The sequence below is a fragment of the Echinops telfairi genome, unplaced genomic scaffold (assembly GCF_000313985.2).
Source record: "Echinops telfairi isolate 266 unplaced genomic scaffold, ASM31398v2 ScPeMD7_3533;HRSCAF=4204_1, whole genome shotgun sequence".
NCBI lineage: Eukaryota > Metazoa > Chordata > Mammalia > Afrosoricida > Tenrecidae > Echinops > Echinops telfairi.
Window position 1 is genome coordinate 23,104,377 of NW_022107432.1, and position 16,374 is coordinate 23,120,750.

Genomic DNA, 16,374 nt, shown 5'->3' on the forward strand with positions numbered 1-16,374 from the left:
ACATATTATGCAATTCAACAGTTCAGTCAGTCGTTCCGTCAAATCAAGGAAAATGGTATAATCATTACCACATCAATTTTAGATCATGCCCCCCTCCATGGTTAGATTGCCTTTAAAATGGGTGCGTAATCAATCAGTTCTAGTGCTCCCTTCCCCCTCCATTGTTTCCTCCTGAAACCCCCTTTCCCTCCCCATCACTCTCTTCTCCCCCCCACCCTACACCCCCTACCAACCCTTGCATCAGTTATTCTCACTGTGCACCCACTCCTGTGCTGCACAAACTGGGAAACTCAACAGGAACAATAAAAAACAAAATAGAAATAAGGTGGTAAGGATAATAATATAAAGACAGAAAATACAAATAACGAGTAAGAAAAGTCTCCCATCATTCAAAAAGCTAGGGGAGATATTTCTGTCACAGAACAAATGAGAGATACTTGCACCCAGAACAAATTCAGGTCAGGTCTCTAGGGAGGTCAACCAGCCCAGTACCCAGCACAATCGTGATGGCAAAGGTCTCTGCCTGTTAGTGAGGCTGTTGAAGACTTGCCTGTGGCTACAGGGGATCTCCCAGCAGATGGGTTTGGGGCTCCCACTATCCTCTGCACCCTTCTACAAATTGGGTGTTCTTAATTTTAGCTCTAATGCTTTTCCCTTAGCCATATCCACATTTTCTAATTGTCATCTTTGGGTCACACTAGCAGGTGTGCTTCTTCCCTGTGGACTTAGTTGACTTCTTAGATGACTCCTTGTGTACAAGCCTTTAAGACCTCAGATACTACTCTGATAGCTGGGCACCATCTACTTTCTTCACCACACTTTGCTGTAGTACCCTTCTCTTTGGTGATCATTTCATGAAGGTGAGTATCGAGGAGGGCCATTTTTTAGGGGGCTCTAGGTACAGGGGCGAGGGTGGAGTGCACAGAGATGCCAGCCCCTGCTCAGAGGGCGGGGCTCCCAAGTGCTTTCATCCGGCAAGCTGAAGGCCAGGCTCTTGATCCACCCCGGCCTCTCGCTGGGCAGTTTGATGTGGGCAGATGAACCTGAAGCCGTCCTCCTCGTTTGTAGGATTGGACCAGTCATCTGTGGGGCTTTGATGAGCCCGTGAAGGGGAAGCTTGTGCTCAAAAGAGCCCCTCCTCCTCTGTCCTTGTCACCCCAAGACAGGAGGATGTCCACGGCACCCTCTCAGAATAAACCCAGCACGGAAGGTGTGTCTCGATAGTTACTACTTCTTACACACAGACTCTATAACCACTGCCATGGCTGTAGGCAGTATTCCTGATGAAAGGGTTCATTACGGAAGTTAATAGGTTGCAATGCAAGGGAGATGTTACAAAGTTCCCTGGGGTGAAGCCTCAACCAGAAGGCATTCCCCTCAAGCGGTCTGTCTGTCGCTGTGTGAGTCCTCCCCCTCCAGTGCCCAGAGAGACCCCGCTCCACAAGCCAGCCTCCGCTTTACTTGCTCCGTGGGCTGGGAAGCTCACTCCTCTGCTCCATGCTCTGGTTCCAGGAGGCTCACTGTGCAGGGACCTCGGGGTCCAGAGGACTTGCTCCACTCCTGGCTCTTGCTGGTAGTGAAAGCTCCTCGGAGGGGTTCTTTTATACCCGGCAGGGTGGCACTCCAGGGAATCTTGTTCACAATGACTCACAGGTGGATCCTATCAGTCTCTTCCCCACCTTCTTACCAGACCCATGGCAGGACAAGGTCATTTGGTGAGTTAAGAGACTTTGGCTAGAAGAGCCACGCAACATCATTCACTGCCCCTGCAGAAGGTTCCTAGGGAACCGAGACAAGAGACACTTACACATGTATAAGGAAGAAATTTTTATCAAGAGAGTGGCCCACGCAGCTACAGTTGTGGGTGAGCCCAGCCCTGCCCAAGTCCCTGAGTCAGACACTCAGCTGGAGGCCCATCCCAACTCTTGCAACTGCCAAGGTTGAGAAGGCTGGTGGAGGCTAAGTGGAACAGTCCAAGGTCAACAGACAACAGGACCGAACACTGACAGCTCCCAGGGTCTCGGCCTCAGCGCCCACCGGGCCTGTCATACCTCACCATTTAACTACAGATCAGGAACAAGTTGGCGAACCCAAGGAAAGCGGGTGGGCATAGCACCCCAGAGCAGTAAGGCAGGCTGAAGAGAGAAGGCAGAGTGATCAGGCTTCCACAAGGGAGCAGAGCGAGCTAGTGATGCTGGATCAAGAAAGGAGGATCATTAAAGAATCGTTGAAGATGGATATGGAGGAGCAATGTGGTGGACCACCAGCCAAGACCCAGGTCAGGAGGAAGGGAAGGGAGGTCTCCACATCATTTTATTTGTACGTCCGATGTAGGAGACATCGTCAGGCTGGGGCTTGGTGGAGGGGTTGCCCTCCACCCTGATCTTCCCACAATGGCCTGGCTGCTCCCAGCAATCTCATCGTGGAGTTGACTAGGCAACATCACATCATGGCCAAAGGACTGAGAAGCGGGACCTTGCCACACTGAACCAAAGCCTAACCCAGAAGGGGGGTAGCAAGTCTACCACAAAAAGGCAAACCCCCTGTCCCCTCGTTTATCTGGAGTGTCTGCAAGAGGCACGAGCAGAGACCACCGTTGCAGAGGCGACTAGGGCTGGAAAGAGACTTGAGAAATTGACCAAGTTTGGGAGACAGTTGCTCTCTGCCCTGGAGGTGTTGCTGACTCAGCGTCCCCTGTGGTTTCTGAGACTGTTCGTGGGAGTAGAAAGCAGTCCTTCTCACGGAGCTGCTGGCGGTGTCAAACTGCCGACCACGCACATCGCAGCTCAAGGCGTCCCCACTTACGCCACCAGGGCTCCTTGATGGTCATAGTTACGACTCACGCCATCACTGTTACTGAACTGTGTGTGTAAAAATGGTTGGAATGCCCAATGTCCGGTTATATATTGACCACAATTTTGTAACATGCCCCCTGCAGGCCCCACAAGCACCAAAGCCAGGGCTCCTCTTGGGAGCTCTGTGGACGCTGGGTTGCAGCACACCCAGGAGCCACTGCTGCTCCCTTCTTCCTTCCCACGAGCTCCTCCACACCGCCTCTCCCCAGCCTGCGCTCACCCCTGGCCATCAGAGCCTGACCACTATGCTCTAGAGGAGGCTTGTTCTCAGCGATGTCTCTGCTGTGAGAGGCTGCTCTGGCCTGCCCTTGCTGGGGCAGGGGGAGGCAGACTAGGGGCCCAGTGCCCCAGTGGAGCTCTACATCTTGACCGTGGCCATCAGGAAGGAGGCAAAGGGATGACCTAGGGTGCCAAGTCCCTGGTTCTTCTTGCAAGCCCAGAGTGGGGGCCTGGGAAGACTGTAGGAGGGGAAAGAAAAGGGAATTTGGAGGGAGGGAACAGAGGCCAAAGGAGACTGGGATCCGGTGAGGATTCCAAGGTTGAGTTTTGTAGTAGTCTCCCAGGAAAAAAGAAGGCAGGGCTCGGGGAGCTAGGGTGCCCAGGACAAGGGTAAAGGGGACCAGACCAGAGGTTACAAGGGCACATCCTGCTTGGCAGTCTGGTGGCCCCACACATTCTCATGGCCTACACTTCCTGCTAGCCCCGGGCACACTGGCACTGCTGGTGTGTCACCTGGGCACCTCTCTACCTTTGGACCAGAAATCAGGGCTGCTTGGTGACACCAAACTGCTTCTGACCCAACGTTCCCACTGCACACTGCGGTCCTGCTCCACTCACCGTGTGTGTGTGTGGGGGGGTTTTCTTCTTTCTCACTGCCCCTCTGGTTAAGTATGATGGCCTCTCCAGATCTTGGTCCCCCCAATAGCATCGCCAAAGTACAAGAGATGAGGTCTCACCATCCCCACTTCTAAGGAGCATTCTGGCTCCTTCGAGCCAGAGAATTGTTAGTTGACAATCCATAGTATATTCAGAATTCTCTGCAATACAATCCAAAGACATCAGTTCTTTGGTCCTCCTTCTCCATTGTCCAATTTCCCCACACATCCGAAATGAAACCAAACACACACACTATCACTGAGTCCGTTCTGACTCACAGCAACCCTTCCGGACAGGACACCCCCGCCCCTGGAGTTTCAGGCTCACTTTCTGGGAGTGGAAGCCTCTTCTTTCCCTGGAGGTGCAGCTGGGGATTTCAAACAGCTGGCCCTGCAGTCAGCAGCCAAACAGGTCACTCCTGTGTCACCCAGGTCCCCACACCTGGGTCAGGTGTGCTTCAGTCCTTCTGGAGCCCTTCTTAACCCTTTTAGACATCTGTTGCAAATGGACTGCCCAGGCTTAAGGGCCAATCTGTCCCTGCGGGATTCTCTCATGGCCTCAGGCCATGGTCTAGGCCCAGGTGGGGGAGCTTTATGCCCTTCTTTAGATCCCTGCTCCCAGAGGCCATCCTTGCCCACCAGAAGCCCCGGTTGGGAGCTGTCTGCACTGTCTGTAGGGGCAGAGGATGGACTGCCACTGCCCCCGAGGCTCCTTTGAGACCATAGAGCAACCCCTTAGTCATCCTCTTCCATCAGCCTGGCCCTCAGCCTGCCTTTCCCAGCCCCCGCCCCACTGGGGCACCCACTCCCAAGCTGTCTAGTGAAGAGCACCCCAGCCTACAGGTTCCTGCCTGCTTGCTATCTTCCCTCTGGCACAGTCTCACCCAACTCGACTGGCCTCCGTCAGCCTCGATTCTACGAACAGTGCTGACTGCCCTCCACCCTCTTGTGTAAGCACAAGTACCTGAGGCTTCCTGCTCTGCCCTGGAGACTTCCCATCCCACCATGCACACCCTGGGCTTCATTTCTAGCGTGACTCAGGAGACAAATGTTTGCTGCCCTGACCCTTTGAGGGACCATCCCAAAGCTCTGGCTCAGGTCCTACAGCTGGTGAGGACCCTTGGCTTGTCAATACCAAGTTGACATTGCTTTAAAAGCACACAGAGCCACACGTTGACTGCGTTTAGAAGCTGCTGTTACCAAAAACCAAACTCGCTGCCAAGGAGTCGATGCCAGCCCGTAGCGACGCTTTAAGGCAGGGTACAACTAACTGCCTAAGTCTTCAAGACTGTTGACTCTTTCCAGTAGAAGGCCGGCCTTTCTCCCCCAGAATGGCTGGTGGTTTCAAACTGCCGACTTTCGGATCACAGCCCCATGTGGACCCACTAGGCCACCAGGGCTCCTTGCTGTGAGGGGCCCTCATGGTCCACTCCGACGCCAAATGACCGTGTTCGAACAGCAGGAAGCACTGCCCAGTCCCACGCCGTCCGTCCTTCCCATTGTTACATTTGAGCCCACTGTTGTACCCGTGTCTCTCACCTCCAGGTCTTCCTCTTTGATGCCCCTCCAAGTGACCAAGCACCAGGTCCTTCTCAAACACTCCAGATGCACAAACTGTCCAAAGAGCGCGCACACAACTCACTGCAACCCTATAGGACAGGGTAGCACTGTCCCTTGTGGGCTTCGGAACCTTTCTCTTTTCACGGGAGTAGAAAGCCTTGCCTTGCTCCCGCAGAGCAGCGGGTGGTCTCCAAGGGCTCCCCTGAGGTTAGCCCCGCGTCACCCACTAGGCCCCACGGGATGGACAAGAGCAGCTGGGAAGGAAGAGGCGGTGACTGCGAACCACACAGGGCCTGGGATGATGACAATGTTCTAGAGTTGATTTTGGCAAAGGCTACATGAGACTTAATACACTAAACGCCACTTAATTGTACACTTTAAATAGGGGAATTTTAATACAGCTATGAACCACAGAAAGCCCACTCTAGGTCCTGGCTGAGGGGAGGAGCAGTCTGAAGGTACTGAGAGGTCAACTGGCTTGTAGCAGGCTCGCTGGAGGGCTTTCCTGATCTCGTGGGTCAGATGGTCTGAGTGCCGGCTGTGATGGGACCGACTAGGAAAACTGTCCACACCGCCCATCCCCCAGCCAAAGCCAAAGGTAAGCGGGTGAGCTGGCTTTGGTGATGTCATCTTTAAATCCCCTCCAAATACTGAGCTCTGACACCCACCCATGGCCCACTGAGGCAGCCAGTCCTTCCAGGCCACCGGCAAATCTCACACACAGCGGATCACAGAGAGGAGTGACAAGACGGGCAGGGTGTTCATGAAGTGGCAGCTGCACATAGTCTCAGCCTGGGGAACAGCAGCAGAGGCTTGGCTTTCACTGGCCGCCCTTGGCTCCAGGGGAGGGCTGCAGGGTGTGCTGAAGCCCGTCCCAGTGGAGACAGTGTGGCAAGGAAGGCACTGGAGATGGAGCTGCTCGCTCTGCCCAGCCAGCAGGGCAGTCCAAGAACTCTGCCGCGATTCTGCCCTTGGTCAGAGGACAGGCTCAGCCAAGGCTGACCCCGGCAGCCCCGTTTCGCGCCGGGAGGTGGCAGAACTGCAGAGTTCCTTATTACTCTTTGCTCAAGGGGAGATGTCTCCTGTCCTTGCCTGCATTACGGCGCCTCTTTCGACTCAAGAAGCTCTCCAGCTTCTTGCTGCGTTTCAGGTCCTTGAACTTCTCCGCTAGGGCCAACTGCCTCTGCTCCGCTGCAGGATGATCAGAAAACAAAGCTGGTGACCAAAGAAGCCCCCTCCCTTCCCCGTCCCCAGGTCAGTAATGCTGGTATGCAAGTGGGACCCAGAGGACTTTCCCACGATTCCAGTCCCCCTGGGCTTCCAGATGGTCCCTACAGATCCTACTCCTGCAGGGACGCTGAAGAAGAAGAGCCCTGGAGTCTGCAGAACTTAAATATAGGCCTGAGGCAGATGGCCTGGTTCTAAGGACGGCGCCAGTCTCACTCCATCCCCCAACCAAGAACTCCAATGTGTCCGGGCCCAGCGCTTGGGAGAATTGCCAGCCCAGCCCAGGCACCATCCTGAGCTCACAAGCCCCACTCACATTTCTTCAGGAAGAACGGCCGGTGGCCCTGCTGGGCCCGGGCACGCAGCTCCTGCTTCAGGGCCAGGCGTAGCTCCTGCTGCCGCTTCCGCTCCTGCTGCGCCTGTTCTTGCTGCTCCTGGGGTGGGAAGGGGAGGATGAGCGAGGCAGGGCCAGGAGGGACTATGAACCACCTCCCCACCTGCCCTCATCACCCACTCACTAAGCGCTGAAGCAGCAGCTGCAGTTTCTCCTGCTCCTCTCCTGAGCGGCACTTCTTCAACTGCCTTTTCACAAGCTGCAAATCAGAACGTGATGGTGAGGTGAGCATTGTGGAAAGGCTGGCCGCACTTTGTGGGGCTCACACACACCAGAGAGGGACTCTGGGGATACCTTTCCCCGACTGGAAACAAGTGCGCAGACAGAGTAAAGGAGCTGGGAGTGCATGGCGTCCTGATCAGAACGTTGTCAGGGTCACATGGGGTGGATACCCACACGAGGTCCACGGGCCTAACGCGCTCCAGAGAGGCGATGCTCTGCACCTGACTTTGGGGAGGGGTAGTGACTGGAGTCCTAAAAGCTGGTGAGCGGCCATCGAAGGTACGACAACCAGCCCTCCCCCTCTGGAGCAAAGAGGAGTAAGAAAAGGGAAGATGAATGAAGACAACTTGTCCTAAGGTCTACTAGTCTACCAGGACCCCAGCCTTCATGACCCTGAGACCAGAACTAGGTGGTGCCTGGCTACCACTGCTGCCTGCTCAGAATGGGATCCCAATGGGAGATCTGCAAAGAAAAAGGCAGTGCAAAGTTCAAAATCATAAAGACACACCGGTTCTCACAAGCGAGTGAGCCTGGTGAACCCCACACCAAAGACGATGGCCTTTTCAGAAACTGAACCCATCCCCAGGGCTCCGTGGTCAAAGGACAAACCACAGGGCCGCCCACATGCCTTAGAGCAGAAGCAGGGAGCCTCTGGGCCGAGAAATCATCAATGACTTTACACACCTTACCAAAGAGCAGCAGTTCCAGCCATTAAATTAGGGGTGGATCAATTATTGGACCAAATACAGCAAGCTAATTTTTTAACTGCTAATTTCGCATGGCCCACGAATGATGTTATAAAGATCCAAAAGGGCCGTGGCAGAAAAAAGGTTGTCCACCCACCACTGCCTTAGATTAGTCAACCGAAAGAGGCAAAAAGAGCAGTGTGTCTAGGGACGGGCTCAGAAGACAGGGAGGGGCAGTCCAGTCACCGGTCTGGAGAAGGTAAACCCAGAGGAAGTGGGAAGTACATCACGCTACATGATAGGGATTGTATCAGTGTAACAAAATAAAATGTACATAAATTGTTGAATGGAAAATCAACCTGACCAGTTTGCTCTGTTAAGTTTTTGCCCAAATATCAATAAAAAGGTAAAAAACTAAATTAGAAATAATTTTTTAAGAAATATTTTTTTTAAAAACCTCATGAGAAGCTTTTGTGAGACGAAGCCACAAGAACTGAAGCAGTTAAAATTATTTGGAAGCTAGAACACCCACAAAACTATCCATGTAGCTATTGTATCCATGCTTTTTGTGAGAGAATTAAAAAAAAAAAAAAAAGAAGAGCCAAATTAAAGAGTTAACTCCACTCTGTTATGGGCTACCCTAATTTCCGCTGTGTCCCACCCTCCCAGGGTCTGCATAAGGGTACACACCTCTTGTTCTTTGGCTCGGATATCATTCAGGAACTGATAGGTTTTGTCAAACACCTCAGGATTATATTCCCCCGAGAGGTCATCAAACCGGGGGTCCCGGGCCACCTTTGGATAGAATAGAGCGCATGTGAGCAGCATGGTCCAGTCGCCCTTCCCGGAGAAACGGCTTCCTGTCTTTTCCTCACCTTCTTACTGACAGGGACGACCTGCCGCAAAAACGGCACCCGGGCTTTGGATGACATTTCCAGAGGCCTAGGGAGACATGAAGAGGCTAGGTCAAGGAGACTCTCATCTTTTGCAAAGGTCTCCCACACCTGCCACCCAAGCGAACACCTGCTCAAGGTACCCTCCCCTCATCCTCAAGCAGGCCTGGCTCCTCACTTGTGCTTGTCGGCCACACACGCAGGCGCTCTCGAGTCTGGCTTCTCAGTGCTGCTGCCAGCTACCAACTGCTTGTACTTCTTCGTCCCCACGTGGCTCTGCAATTCCAGCAGCTCCTCGAATGACAGGTTGGATGGATCTGGGAAAGGGTCAGCAGAGACACATCGCTCCAGCTGGGCACCTCCTTAGGCCACAGCCAGCCTTCCACCCCAGCCCTGAGGTCACTGACCCCTTCCAATGAGCCTATCAGTCCTCTCCTAAGGTCCAGGCAGACAGGTTGTACCTGTGCGACAGTGACTCCTCACGTCAACTGTTGCTACAGCTACCTGGGGCCTCCTCTTGCTAAGGGAGGTGAACATGTAAGGCTGGAGATGAGTCAGAAACCTCTATTCCCGACTCCCTCTTTAATATCACTTACTCACCCCCTTTTCCTCCAAGGGCTCCCCCACCCCCACCCCCCTAGCTCAGTTACCACTGCCAAGGTCCTAGTTCACCCCCTCAGCACACCTCCCTTCACATCACCTCCAATCTCCTCTTACCTGCCCCTCAGACTTGGAGGCATCTACCATGCAAGCATTGCTCACCACCATCCCACTGTGTTCCCACAATACATGAGAGCCTATCACTCCCCAAACTCCCCACTGGCTACTTGACTCAGAAGGAAAGCCACAGCCCTTACAATGGCCTCAAGTCCCCAGATGACCTGGTTCCTTTAAGGTCTTTAATTTCATCTCCTAATCTCTTCCTGACTCCTCTCCAGTCCCCTGGCTGAGCAGCGCCAGGGCACTAAATGTTCCCTCCGCTGGGACACTCCCCCAAGGGCCCCCCAGGCGTATGCCGCGTGCTCAAATGCCACCTTCCTGTGGTGAGGCCTTTCCTGACTACCCTACTTAAAATGCCGGCAATCCCTGCGGGCTCCGTGGCTCTTCAGTCTCGTCGCCTTCTAAAGTTGACATTCACATAACATGGGACCCACTCCTGAAACCTCTTAAGGGTGGACGACAGTGCTTTATCACCTTTGAATATACCCCGGTTGTGTTTTAGTTTACTACCACTTCTCAAAAGGAAGCTCCAAAGGGGCTTCCCCGCCGACGCAGGCCCTTTCCGGCTTCTGCGGCAGAAACCCCTGGGCTCCCGCGGCCACGTCCCTCCCACCGCCAGGGCTGCCTTCCCGAGCCGTCCCCCCGGCCCTCACCCCTCCGCAGGTCGCGGGTCGCGGCGCGGGGCTCCGGGGCCCCGTCCTCCTGCCCACCGCGCCGGCCCCGGCGGGGGCGCGGAGCCGCGGCTCCCGCTCGAGGGCCCGCTTTCGCCATCAGCCCGACACCAGTCGGCGGGTACACGGCGCCACTTCCGCTCCTGGCGGCTCAAGACCCGCCCCTTCCGGCGTCTCCAGGCGGCGAGGGCGACGTCGGCGTCTTCGTGCGTCGAAAACACGGAGGGCGGAGCCCCCAGCCGCTAGGCCCCCTGGGGAGCGCGTGCGGGATGACGTGGCACTCTTCGGCCGGGACACGGGGCTCGCGCGCTGCGCTCTGCGCCAAGGAGCTGGGCCAGGCCCCGATGACTCTGGCTTCCCCAAGGATCTTGGCCGAGAAGCCAGAACTTGACGGCGTCATTCCCACCGTATTCCACAAAAACAGGTCACACGTTTTGAGGTTTTAAATTAATTTTTAACTTATAAAATCCGAGCTGGCCGAGCTTCAGGGCACAGCTACCGCGCAGGCAGGGAGGGGTGGATTATCTGCTGGTCCCCGCTTTCCCAGGTGGGGGAGATGGCCGCTGCTTGCCACCGCTGCAACTCTGGGCTCCCAGTCACCGCTCTGGGCTCAATAGGGGGAGGAGGTGGCGCAGGAAGGTGGGAGGCTCCCGAGGCTCAGACACTGCCGGCCGCCTCTCTCTCCTCTCATTCCCTTCCCCTCCAAGCAGAGGCTAGCTGGCCTGGGGCAGCACAGAGGCCCAGGAACGGGGAGAGCGAAGTGGATGGGACAGAGCACCAAGGGGAAGGGGCCTTTGGCCCCCAAAGGGGAAGAGACCTAGCCCTCCCCCCGCCCCAAACTTCCCACTGAGTTCACAGCACAGCACACACTTCTAGTCCAACTCCATGTGGAGGTATATAGTCTGGGGGTCCAAAGGGGCAGGCAGGTGAGAGACGGGCAGGGGCGGGGCAGTGAGGACAACAGCAGGCTCAGGAGGAGGGCGGTGGAGGCATCTGCCTACCCATGGGAGGAGACGATGGGGCGACTGATATTGCTGTTGGTGGTCATGGCATTCAGCTCCCACCTGGAAAGCCAGCAGTTACAGGCAGAAAGGACAAAGGACGAGAGAATGGAGAATCCCCACCCCCTTAGCCCAGGGCTGCTTTCTGTCAACAAGCCAGTCCTTTCAACACCTGGAAAGGTTCAAGCCCCACAGCTGCCACCTCCTCGTGGGAGTCCCACTAGGTCTAGCAATCAGACCTCCCCACCCACCATACCAAATCCAATACCACCCACTCCTCCACCTCCCAATCTGTGCAGATTTCCTGCTGATGTTTATGTGTATGTTCTTGTACCCAAGCACCTGGGGAGAGGCCTGTGAGAACCCATCTCCACTTCCCAACCTAGCTTTGCCTGCTTCTCCTCAGGGCCACCAGGCACAAGCAAGCAGCCTCTCCAACCTCACCCCACCGAGACCTTCCTTGTCGGCTCTCAACTCGCATCCTAAGGCCTGGCTGAGACCCCCTACACCCTCCCTCTCATCACATTGACCCTGAGGCCTGGAGCTACAGTGATGTGAGGAATCAGCAGACAATTACACAACATGCACATTTTTGGTATTTGATTTGATTTGGACCCAAGAACGGAATTCAATGGGAAGCCAAGTTTAGGAAAAATTTGAACTAAATTCTAAGATCCAGCCAGACCTTCACAGTTAATTCCTAACAAAATCAGGTCCATTAAGTCCACATCTCAGGATGTGATGCTCCTGTGCCTGCTCTACGGTTTGTCGTTTTGTAATATGCCGGTGTCCCCTGCTCTTTCTTAAAGTCTGCTTTATGTCACTGCACGTTTACAAAGACCCTGTTTTTGCCAACCAACAGAAATCCACGGAGGATTTATGCTTTTATGAAAAAGGCAAAAAGCAAACCGGAGTTCCATAGCACCCCTGGCACCCCCAGGCCCAGAGTGGCATTGTCAGGGTCCTTTCTTGGGACCACACTGGGCACCAGGGCCCCGGAACTGTGCACTGTGCCTGTGAACGCTGCGTGTCGGAGCTACTTTAGGCTCTGCGTGTTGTCTGCTATGACTTGGTAGGCTCTTTTGCGGGTCTGAGAAGGTTCAAATCCTTGTCCCATACAATGAACGGGAGCGGTTTATTTGCTTTGTGTCCTACTTCAGTTTATGAAAGGCTTCACAGGAATGTCCTGTGCTCGTGTGGGGATGGGGAGGGGCACCTGGAATTCACCAGCTAGCAGCTTCTCTTATTTGATGGGGTCACTTCATCTCCTTCCCACTCATTCCCATAAGCACAATGTACTGCCAGCAGAATCCCAATGGAGACCACACTCACTTGGTCCTTCCCAGCCCTGTCAGCCCCCAACCAGTCCCTACTTCCCGTACCTGATGTCATGAGGCAAACAGGACTGGTCCAGGTTATACTGAATCACGGCCAGTTTGCACAGGGTCTTCAGACTAGGGCCTTATTGAAGGGAGGAGGGAGAAGTGGGAGATGGTTAAAACCGGCAAAGGACCCTGTCCCACGTGTCACCACCTTCAAGAGAGGGACCCAATGGCAGGACCATTTGGAAATAAGTGTACTTACTAAAGTCCAAAATGTGTAAGTCCGAATGATCTATGAGGTCAAACTCATCACCTAGGCCTTCCTCCGGGGATGGGCTGTGGGGACCGAAAGGGAACTGAAGGAAGACCACCACCCACGTGACCCTCTTGCTCCAATAACCACCCTCCCATGTGAGTCTGAGGAACAGGAACTTCCTTACCTGGTACCCCCAAAGAGGACAATCTTGTCACCGACAATACAGCAGCACTGGCGCCGGCGGGGGCATGGCCCCTTGCCCTTCGGTTCAATCTTCTTCCAGGTAAAGGACACTAAACAGACATTTGTACAGAGAAAAGGGGGCTCAATACCCACCCAGTCCTCTGCTCCCTGCTCGCCCCCAAAGGCAGTGCTCCTCACCGGGGTTAAACTTCCAGAGGTCGTGGAAATGCCGGTTCAGTCTTGCATTGTAACCCCCAAAAATGTACAGCTCCCCATTGTAGCCAACTGGCGGGAAGAAGAAACGCAAGACTGTGAGAACAGTGGGTGGAGAGGGAGGCTCAGCAGAAATCTGGCCAACACTCACAGGCCGAGTGGCTCCGGCGACCCTCAGGCAGCACTGGTGTGGGTGGACAGTCCAGCCAGGCCTCGGTCCTGGTGTCAAAGACGCGGATTCGGTTGCAGTAAATCTCATTGTTGGAGTGGAATGGCCCAAAGCGGTCGGCACGACCCCCGAAGACGTACATGTGGCTGCCCAGCATGGTGGCTGAGTGGAAGTCCCTCCAGCGTGCAGGGTTGCCCTGGACAGGGGCAGAGAGAGCAGGTGGGGAGGGTCAGCAGGGAGGAGAGCTGAGGAGCGTTTGGGCCGGCCAGGAGCTGAGGGACTGAGGGAAGGACTAACCTTGGTACAGATAAGGGTCCATATCATGGTACTGGTGTCCAACTTGTGAATGTCATTGGAGAAACAGTCCGCCTGGGTGGGGGTGAAGTGGGGATGGAGGGAGAGATACAGGAAGGGGCCCAGGGTCGCTCCCTGACCTCCATCCCTCCCTTCAGAACTCACCACCCAGCCATAGCCTCCCACCCGGCCAGGCTCTAACTCCCCCTTCCCCTTTGCTAACAAACACCCCCAAAGCCTGGATCTTCTTCCCAGACCTACCAGCTGCTCGTAGCCCCCGAATATGTACATGGTCTTGCCCAGGACACAGGCCGAGTGTCCATCCCGGGCCCCAGGAACCGTCCCCGACACTCGTGGTGTTGACCACTTGTGAGTATCTGAGGGGATGAGAAGATGGCAAGGTCAACAACCTTGGGCGGAAGCTCCCTCCTAAGTGCTGGGGGTGGGGGTGGGGCGCTGGGGACACTGCAGCTTCTCAAAGCCATACTCACTGACGTCAAATGCATAGAGCACGTTGCAGGCCCCCTCGGTGTCATTCCGCCCACCCCACAGGAAGACCGTGTCATCGATGAAGACCGTTGAGTGTCCATATCGCATGTACGGCACCACAGGAACCTTTCCTCGCGAGGTAGGCCTCACAGGGGGCAGCTTTGTCCAACGTAGGGACACTGTGGGCACAGCTCGGCTCAGCCCAGAGGATTGCCCTCCAGCTGGTCCACTTTTCCCCAAGTCAGCATTTGCTTTTCCAGCTCCAATGGCCGGGCACCACTTGAACCACCCCCATCCTCCCCCACCTCCCCACACTGGCTCACCTGCGTTGAAAATGTGCACATCAATCTGGCGCAGCGTCTCATAGTCTTCACCGGAGCAGTAGCCCCCGAAGGAGTAGACCCGGTGCCCGACGGCCACTGCCGCATGGTTCACTCTGCGGGGCCCGCCCTCCAGGTGCACTGTCCACCGTAACATCCCCTGGGCCGCTGCTTACTGTAACATGCCCCCCCGGCACGGCCTGCTGCCTCTGCTACCTGCACAGAAGTCCGGGGCGTGAGCTCCTCAGGCTCTGCCTCTGCCCAGCCTGGCCTCCAAGTGTCACCCTGGTGGCCCTCCTGCACCACCCCTTTGTAGGGACACTAGTCACCAGCCAGGTGGCTGGTCTTGCCCCAGGCGAGTGACTGAGGCCAGGCAGTGAGTCCTAGCCCTGTGTCCTCCAGCAGCAAGGGGTGGGGCCCTGCTGACCTGATTGCGTACCTGCTCCGAATCGGCTCACCAAGGACTCGGGGTGGTGGCCCCCTACCAAGAGGGCTCTACCCTGCTGGTGCCTACACAGAAGCTCCACTACCCTTTCTCCCGCCAGGCAGGTTCTCTCTCTCTCTCTCTCTGCTCTGCTCACCTCTCTAAGAATCCGTGTGCTCTTTAAGGTGCAGAGAGGGATCTCAAAATACTCAGTGCTATTAATAGCCTGGCCAGCCCCAGACAGTAGAAACACTGCTATGGGAGCTCTCAAGCCAAAAACCTTTCAGGCTATTAAGAGTGGAACAGCCCCCTGACCCAGGACAGGGTGCGGCTGAGCCAGCAGGGCGACCTCCAGGTGAGCATGACTGTCTAGCCCCTCCACATGGGAACTCTAGACAAGTGGCCCTGCCGTTGTCCTTGAGGTCACCCAGGGTTCCCTTCAGGCGGGAGGGGTCCCTTTAACAGCTGGCAGAGCAAGGCCTGGCGTACTGACAAGATCAAGAACTTAAGCCAGAAAGGTATGCACCTTCTGGGGGTGAGCAGGGAGAAAAGGGTGTCTTTCCTCTTGCCACTTCCCCACACCTGCTCTGGTGGCACTGTGAAACAAGCTGACCTCCCACTGGGTTTGTGAAAAGGGCATGGGGTGGCCGGGTGCACTGGGCAGGAGAAGAAACACAAGATGTTCCTGGAGAAGGCAAGTCTCCTCTCAAGAGAACCTGGCATCCAAGGAATAATGGATACGTCTGAGGGCTCCCTGTTAAGGCAAATCCTCTTGCAACCTGGTACTGCCCTTGCTGGGCGGCAGGCCCCTGCTGGGTTTGAGTGGATCATCTGCTCCCTGTTCAAGGAGTCTTGGCAGCAGGAAGAGCCAGGCCCAACAGCAGGCACAGAGAAGGCTCAAATGAGGGAGGCCCCTTGCAGGAAAGAAGCAGGCTGCCTTAAGCTAGCTTTGCCAACCCCAGCCACCCAACCTCCCCCAACCCTCACTCCGAGCTTTAAATAGCCACTGGGTTCCACTTGAAATAGCCCCAGTAGAAAGCCTCTCGCCCCCCTCATCCAAAACATCTTCCCTCTAGACTCAAGAAGGGAAGAGGCGGGCAATCCCTGCCAAAGGATCTTAGTTTCTCCCTGAGGCAAATCAAGTCCCCGAAAAACGAGGCCCAGGGGCTCCCCCGTCCTCCATCGCTGCAGCAATTCCCAAGCTTCCATTTCCTTCCGGTCCCTACGCGCCCCCTCCCCGTCTCTAGCAACTGTCGCTCCTCATACCTGGCCCTCCTTGATCTCCTGAGAGCTTAGCCGTTTCCTCCGTTCCTCTTCTCCCACCACTCAAGCCCCACCCTGCAGGCTCCAGTTTCCCACCTCCGAGCAGAGGAGCTAATGCCATTCGGGAGCCCTTTCTCTCGGCCGGGCGTAGTCCCCGGGAATCCAGCTGCCCCGGCCGCTTCCGACCAGCCAGGCTCCCCTCCCCCACCCCGCCAGCGCCCCTTCCTTTATGCTCAGCGCCCTTCAGAGCCCCCGGCGCTCACCCGGCCTCTCCCAGCTGCTGCCCCATCCTCCTCCCAGCCTTTCTCCCGCATTAACACTCTCCCATCAACAACCC

At 55.6% G+C, this 16,374-nt stretch overlaps 1 protein-coding gene and 1 long non-coding RNA gene across 4 annotated transcripts in view; one reads left to right on the forward strand and one right to left on the reverse strand.

The window, feature by feature from the left end:
• Positions 1-5,661: 5,661 nt before the first annotated feature.
• LOC101643424 (kelch domain-containing protein 3) overlaps positions 5,662-16,374 on the reverse strand; it is a 10,981-nt gene continuing 268 nt past the window's right edge. The window contains exons 1-14 of one of the 3 annotated variants that reach the window (XM_030886904.2): positions 14,354-14,566; positions 14,033-14,209; positions 13,803-13,918; positions 13,545-13,616; positions 13,230-13,443; positions 13,064-13,150; positions 12,867-12,975; positions 12,689-12,762; positions 8,891-9,029; positions 8,695-8,761; positions 8,510-8,614; positions 7,036-7,110; positions 6,834-6,951; positions 5,662-6,481 (exon numbers count right to left, since the gene is read on the reverse strand). In XM_030886904.2, coding sequence (XP_030742764.1) covers positions 6,345-6,481; positions 6,834-6,951; positions 7,036-7,110; positions 8,510-8,614; positions 8,695-8,761; positions 8,891-9,029; positions 12,689-12,762; positions 12,867-12,975; positions 13,064-13,150; positions 13,230-13,443; positions 13,545-13,616; positions 13,803-13,918; positions 14,033-14,209; positions 14,354-14,507 — 1,644 coding nt within the window. In that variant the 5' untranslated portion in view covers positions 14,508-14,566 and the 3' untranslated portion in view covers positions 5,662-6,344. Of the gene's footprint in view, positions 6,482-6,833; positions 6,952-7,035; positions 7,111-8,509; positions 8,615-8,694; positions 8,762-8,890; positions 9,030-10,535; positions 11,168-12,486; positions 12,566-12,688; positions 12,763-12,866; positions 12,976-13,063; positions 13,151-13,229; positions 13,444-13,544; positions 13,617-13,802; positions 13,919-14,032; positions 14,210-14,353; positions 14,571-16,040; positions 16,127-16,374 lie in introns of those variants that run through there. The other 2 variants (XM_045294822.1, XM_004710777.2) reach the window with 2 other exon arrangements.
• Positions 10,415-11,927, forward strand: LOC123522243. Its single transcript, XR_006680521.1, has 2 exons — positions 10,415-10,527; positions 11,511-11,927. It is a non-coding gene; the product is annotated as an uncharacterized LOC123522243 (long non-coding RNA).